Raw genomic sequence first — 7330 nt, forward strand, 5'->3', positions numbered from 1 at the left:
ATTTATAGAGCTAATAAATGTATATATGTAGACCTTATAAAATATCGATAATCTGATCGGACTCGATTTAAAAAGTGTTAACAAACGAGTCGATCATTCGTGAATGATCGTTAAACAACGTACCTATCTTATTGCATTTTAATACATTATTAATCAATATACCCCTATAAATAAGACTGTAAAAAATAATATATATATATATATAAATAAATTCAAACCCTCCAAGGAGGGAGAGAGAGAGAGAGAGAGAGAGAGAGAGAGAGAGAGAGAGAGAGAGAGAGAGAGAGAGAGAGAGAGAGAGAGAGAGGTGCTGGACAGAGGAGGCTGGGGGAGAGGTTAGCCGGTGGCAGAAGATTGTGTTTGTATGTGATTTGACCAAAGCATTTAAGGCAATATAAATCTTGGTCCTCTCGTCATTTCAAACAATAAACAGTTCCAAATAAATATTTAATTACTTGTTTTATTTTTAAGATTAATGGTGGCCTAGAGATAATAAAATAAAATAAAATAAAAAAATAAAAAAATAAAAAAATAAAAAAATAAAAAAAGAAGAAAGAATTCCAGAGGTGCGCAGGCATTAACAGTGTATGTGCACAGTAAACAGGTGCAGCAGCAGCAGCAGCTAGCAGCATAAAATAAAAACACTCCTGCCCTGCCCCCCATTCTCGATTTCCGAGCTTTCTCTCTCTATAACTTTCTCTCTCTAGCTTTCTCTCTCACCTACAGATACACACACATACATACTCTGATGATCGCAATTTCTCTCTCTTGACATGTATGCAGCACAGAATTTCTCCCCTTCTCTTTTCTTCTTCTTCTTCTTCTCCTGCTGATCTTCCAACATTTTTGTGTTGTCTTGAATCAGGGGTGAATTCTTCTTTGATAATAGAAAACCAAAATTAAAAAAAAAAAAAAAGGAAAACAGATTTAATTTTGTCAGCATGCATATGATTTTATAAAATAGATAGATACATAGATAGATACATATATACAAGCCTACTTACCTTTCGTTGAGCTATTTTGGCTGTTTCTCAGATAAATCTTCTGCCTCAATCATAATCCTCCATCTCTATCCTTTAATTCTCAGATCACCATGAAGATTATCAATTATCATTATCATTAAATTAAATTATAACCCTAACTCAGAGAGAATCTTCCTTCCTTGAAAAAAAACAGATTCCATTTTTAGTTTTTTGGAGGATTAGAGAGAGAAAAAAAATGGCTATGGTGGCGCAGCAGCAGCATCACAGAGAGAACAGCGGCGGTAGCCTGAGTAAGCATCTGGACGCCGCCGGAAAGTACGTCCGGTACACGGCGGAGCAAGTGGAGGCTCTAGAGAGGGTGTACGTTGAGTGCCCTAAACCTAGCTCACTCCGCCGCCAACAACTCATCCGTGAATGCCCTATTCTCTCCAACATTGAGCCCAAACAGATCAAAGTTTGGTTCCAGAACCGCCGGTAATTATTATTTTTTTCAATTTTTTTTGTTTTTGCAATCCGAGTTCATTTAAAAATAATTAATAATTCTGATTAGGTGTCGAGAGAAACAGAGAAAAGAATCGACGAGATTACAGAGTGTGAACAGGAAATTGAACGCCATGAACAAGCTTCTAATGGAGGAAAACGACCGCCTTCAGAAACAGGTTTCGCAACTTGTGTGTGAAAATGGGTTCATGAAACAACACTTGCACAGCGTATGCAATTTTTTATTTACAATTCCGCCAATTTTGATTTTTGAAAATTAAAATTCGATTTCGAAATGTGATGTATATGTAATTTTTTTTTTGCAGGCAACGGGACCGACTGCTGTTGATGCGAGTTGCGAGTCGGCGGTCACGACCCCTCGGCATTCCCTCGGAGATGCTAGTAATCCTGCTGGGTACATATTTCGTCGCCCGATTTTCTAAATTTTGTTTTATTTTATTTGGAAATTGTACAGAGTTTGACATTTATGAAAATAGAGAATAATTAAATAATATTGTTTTAATTTACAATATGTGTTTGCCTTTTATGCAGACTCCTCTCAATTGCAGAGGAAACCTTGGCAGAGTTCCTTTCAAAGGCTACAGGAACCGCTGTCGATTGGGTTCAAATGCCTGGAATGAAGGTCCGGAAAAAACTCGAAATGCAGTTCAACATTTTCTTTTATTTTATTTATTTCAATCTAAGTTAGTAGCAAAATTATTCTGTCCTTAAAAAATCGATTTTTTTTTTCGACAGCCTGGTCCGGGTTCGGTTGGTATCTTTGCCATTTCGCAGAGTTGTAGTGGAGTGGCGGCTCGAGCGTGCGGTCTTGTAGGTTTAGAACCTACAAAGGTAAGCCAAAAAAAAATAAAAAATAATTCAATAATAAGGAATTTGAAAGCAAATTATGTTAATTCTAAATTTTGCAGATTGCAGAGATCCTTAAAGATCGTTCGTCTTGGTTTCGTGACTGTCGGAGCCTCGAGGTTTTCACTATGTTTCCTGCTGGAAACGGAGGAACAATAGAAATGTTGTACACACAGGTTTAATTGGGCGAATTTTTTATTTTATTTTTTCGTATGTTGCATTTTGCAATGTAAGTAAAAATAAATGAATAGTAACACGTATTTTATTTTGTGCTTTTCAGACATATGCCCCAACTACTTTAGCTCCTGCTCGTGATTTTTGGACACTGAGATACACAACCACCATGGAAAACGGCAGTCTTGTGGTATGCATATCTTTGCAGTAGCACCTCATTTTTATTCCGTTAGGCCTCGTTTGGTTGGGGAGATTAATAATTATTAATTAAATAATCTCCCAACTAAGCCAAAATAAGCAATGATAAAATAATATTTCTGGGTTGACCCGCAAAAAAATACCGAAACATCAAACAAAGTCCAATTATTTAATTACTAACGGCTAATCTCCCCCAACCAAACAAAGCCTTACCGAAATAAATATGCGTTTGTAATTAGTTTTTTCATATATCTCTAATTTTACTTTTTCATAAATTAAGATATGCGAGAGGTCTCTTTCGGGGACTGGAGCGGGCCCGAACGCAGCTGCGGCTTCACAGTTTGTGAGAGCCGAAATGCTTCCGTCCGGATATTTGATCCGCCCGTGTGATGGCGGAGGATCCATTATTCACATCGTAGACCACCTTAATCTCGAGGTCATTTCCATAATTTCACATTTTCCACCCATAAATTTCTTAATAACAGTTTAAAATAAAACGGTTAACATTTAAAGTCCATTGTATAGGCCTGGAACGTTCCGGAAGTTCTCCGGCCACTCTACGAATCTTCAAAAGTCGTCGCACAAAGAACAACTATTGCTGTGAGTACAATTTAAATTTTGTTCTTACACATTATTTATTTTTTTAAGTTAGCTAATTAATGTTATTCTTAATAGGCACTAAAATATATCCGACAAATAGCTCAAGAAACAAGCGGTGAGGTTGTATATGGCCTCGGAAGGCAACCAGCTGTTCTTCGAACTTTCAGCCAAAAGTTAAGCAGGTAAGTTTGCATATAAATTCATCCCACATTAGCCTATAAAATTGTCGTGCATTTTTTCCTTTTCTTTTTGACGTAATATAGTATTTTTTTTTTACGCAGAGGCTTTAATGATGCTATTAATGGATTCAACGATGATGGGTGGTCATTATTAAACTGCAACGATAATGCTGAAGATGTAATAATTGCCGTCACTTCAGCTAAGAATCTAACAAGTAGTTCAAATACTATTCCTATGGTCGGAGGAGGGATTCTCTGTGCGAAAGCATCTATGCTACTTCAGGTTCTCTTTCATATTTTTGTCTAAATGGAAATGCAATTACTTATTTTTACTAGACTATACTCGCGATTATTGTTATCATTCATAATTGTTTTTTGGGGGGGTTTCAGAATGTTCCTCCAGCTGTGCTGGTTCGTTTCCTTAGGGAGCATCGATCGGAGTGGGCAGATTTTAATGTGGATGCATATGCTGCTGCGTCTTTGAAAAGCACGTACGCGTACCCTGGCATGAGGGACCACACTAGATTTACGGGGAGTCAAATTATCATGCCGCTTGGTCAAACAATTGAACATGAAGAGGTGTGTGTTTGTGTGCTATTTTAGGTACACTAGTTTTGTTTTCCCTAAAAAAAAGGGTTTGCGCTGACTAGGATTGTATTTGCATTGCAGATGCTTGAAGTTATTCGTTTAGAAGGGCATTCGCTCAGCCACGAAGATGCTTTTATGCCGAGGGACATTCATCTTCTACAGGTGCCTTCTTTTGTCATAAGCCACATGGGGGCATGCCCCCTCCCCGACTGTTTCTCAAAAAAAAACACAATATACCCTTTTTCTATGTTATCAGTGGCTTTATAGATTAACTCTTTCTTAATTAGGTAAAGGGTATTTTAGTCTTTTTATGTGTAATTTCTATAATTCAATAACTCTATTGAGCATTAACTTATCCTTAGCAGCAGTTCATTAAATGTTAAAGGGTATTTTAGTCTTTTTTGTATGTGTCTTCTTACCTTTTGTAATAATTCTGTACCAATCTTGATATTATTTTAACTGAGGGAGTGTCTTATTTAGATATTTGTTATTTTTCGAGTAGGGCAGTATTTTCTGAATTGATGTATTCCTATACGCAGTTGTGCACTGGAATCGACGAGAGTGCAATAGGAGCTTGCTCCGAGCTCGTTTTTGCACCGATCGATGAAATGTTTCCGGACGATGCACAGTTGCTGCCTTCCGGTTTTCGTATAATCCCACTAGATTCAAAACCAGTTGAGTTTTTTTCTAAGTTGTTATTCGTTAAAAAAATAATTGAATTTCATAGTTTTCTATAAATTGTCTTCCACTAATGACGTTCAACTCTTACAGGTTGACTTGCAGGACTCGTTGACTTCTCATCACAAGACACTCGATCTGACCTCGAGTCTCGAGGTGGGACCCATGGCAGGAAATAACAATGGAAAAAATGCAGCGTACAGTGGGAGATCGATACTGACAATTGCTTTCCAGTTCCCGTTCGAGAGCAATTTACAGGATAATGTTGCTACAATGGCTCGTCAGTATGTGAGGAGTGTGGTTTCTTCGGTCCAGAGGGTTGCAATGGCTATTTCCCCGTCGGAAACGGGCCCCGTTGTCGGGCCCAAGATATCTCCGGCCTCTCCCGAAGCCCTAACGCTCGCACATTGGATCTGCCAGAGCTATAGGTACACTACTGCCCTAAGATGTTTGATTTATCTACGGTTCTGGTGCTGCCACTTGTCTCGATCCGGAGAACCATCTTAACTGATTTTCATCGAACAGTTTCAGCAAACCATTCCACGATTACATAGACATGTAAACACACACACACACTCTCCCATGGACTTCAAAAAATCAAGACGAAACATATTCTCTCTTTTGAGTATTGGTTATTTTTATTACACACACAAAAACACACAGTCACACACACATGCATGTCCTAACCGATTTGTTTCTGCCCTATACACACAGCTACTATGTCGGGAGTGAGTTGCTCAGAAGTACTGACAGTGCTAGTGGTGAAGGATTGCTAAAATCACTCTGGCAACACCAAGATGCCATTTTATGCTGCTCGTTGAAGGTATATACTGATATACATACATCACGTGTCTGTTTCCTCGTTCTTTTTTGCACTTCAGCCACTGTAGTTCTTATATGTGATCCGCCCTCCGACAAACAGGCTGTGCCCGTTTTCACATTCGCAAACCAGGCTGGATTAGATATGCTGGAGACTACTCTCGTCTCTTTGCAAGATATCCCTTTAGAGAAGATATTCGACGATTGTGGTAGAAAGGCTTTGTTTTCAGAATTTGCTAAGATCATGCAACAGGTATTCTTAACATATAAAACCCTAATCCTATATGATCATAGATTCGTGTTTATTGCATTTAGCACCCCCATTTTCTCTAATTATCAGAAAATACCTCATGTTATAAATATTAGCCAAATTCCCCTCGTTCGAAAACGCACCATTTAGGGGGTTGTGTGCTAACAAAAAAGAAATTATTATTTTGGGCAAATTACGGCTACACCCCTGAGGTAATTATCCAAAAAAGAGGGGTTGTTTCGTAATTTGACCTTACCTCAAGGAGATAGCCGTAATTTACCCTGTAATTTTAGAAATTTCAACAAATTTTTAATTAATACGTCGCAAATATTTTTTCAGGGATTTGCTCAGTTGCCGGGTGGTATATGCATGTCGATAATGGGGCGTCACATTTCGTACGAACAAGCCTTTGTGTGGAAAGTTTTTGCCTCAGAAGACGAAACCACAGTGCACTGCTTAGCTTTCTCGTTTGTGAATTGGTCCTTTGTGTAACTTTTTTAGGCAATATTTCTTTTTTGGTCAATTTAATTTAAATATACTGATGTTTTTTTTTTAAAATTTATTTTTTTAAATATTTGTAGTGTAATAAGTAAACACTGATTAAGTAAACAATATTGGAAAGTAAACACTGATTAAGAAGCAGGTGGTGCGCACTGCGGCCTTTCCGTATTCAAAAAGACGAAGCACGTGACCAGATCGACATTTTCTGAAATATACGAGGACGTACCTGCAAATTTTAAAATCATTAATTATTAATAAATAAATAGCGTTGGGATCGCACGTGACCCTGCACTTGTCCTTGCCCTTTTTTTCATTTTTCAATTATTATAACTTTCATATATGTATGGTGACAAATTGGTGCCATCAATGGCTCATAAAATATATAAAAATAAATATTATATATATTTATTAGTATTAAATTAAATATATAGTTTTATTGTTAACTACTAAACTATGATTTTATGCACGAGCACCATGTAATACGATGTAAGAGTGACTTTAATTTTGAACCAAAATCACGAAGGTAATCTCCATGAACTAAATTATGATGATGTATTATTTCATTTGTTGATAAATAATTAATAACAACTTATCACTAAAATGTATTAGTTTCACGATTATCTATTCCCGGTACAAATTTATAATAACATCAACAATAAATTACATTCATCTATATATAATATAAAAAGAGAATCTATGTCCTCAATGATTGACATGTGGCAAATGATGATGTCATTTGTCAAAATTGCTTAGTTGGAGTTCAATTGATTAGGTGGATTCTTCAATTGATTAGGTGGCATTTTTATTTATGGATGTTTTTAAGTTTTTTCCTATTTTACATTTACACAATCATTTAATAATTATCACATGTATATATATTATTTCCAAAGTTAATACTTTATAAATTCGAAATAAAAAATCTTATTTATATTTTCAGTATTTCAAAATATATTTATTCAAATAAATTCATGAAACTCAATTGTTTTACGAATATTCAAATAATTTTCATAAAA

General features: G+C 36.4%; 1 protein-coding gene across 1 annotated transcript; it reads left to right on the top strand.

The window, feature by feature from the left end:
• The first annotated feature begins 425 nt into the window (after positions 1-425).
• On the top strand, positions 426-6493 carry LOC105949137 (homeobox-leucine zipper protein REVOLUTA). The gene is made up of 19 exons (XM_012972415.2): positions 426-775; positions 1177-1457; positions 1534-1693; positions 1790-1878; positions 2016-2106; positions 2220-2315; positions 2393-2506; positions 2611-2694; positions 2983-3138; positions 3228-3302; positions 3378-3484; positions 3584-3764; positions 3872-4060; positions 4151-4231; positions 4609-4743; positions 4841-5175; positions 5462-5570; positions 5670-5819; positions 6156-6493. The coding sequence occupies exons 2-19, from the start codon at positions 1219-1221 to the stop codon at positions 6306-6308; spliced, it is 2544 nt and encodes an 847-aa protein (XP_012827869.2). The 5' UTR covers positions 426-775; positions 1177-1218; the 3' UTR covers positions 6309-6493.
• The last annotated feature ends 837 nt before the right edge of the window (positions 6494-7330 follow it).

This window comes from Erythranthe guttata, chromosome 4, assembly GCF_056151865.1.
Source record: "Erythranthe guttata isolate IM_541 chromosome 4, IM_541, whole genome shotgun sequence".
NCBI lineage: Eukaryota > Viridiplantae > Streptophyta > Magnoliopsida > Lamiales > Phrymaceae > Erythranthe > Erythranthe guttata.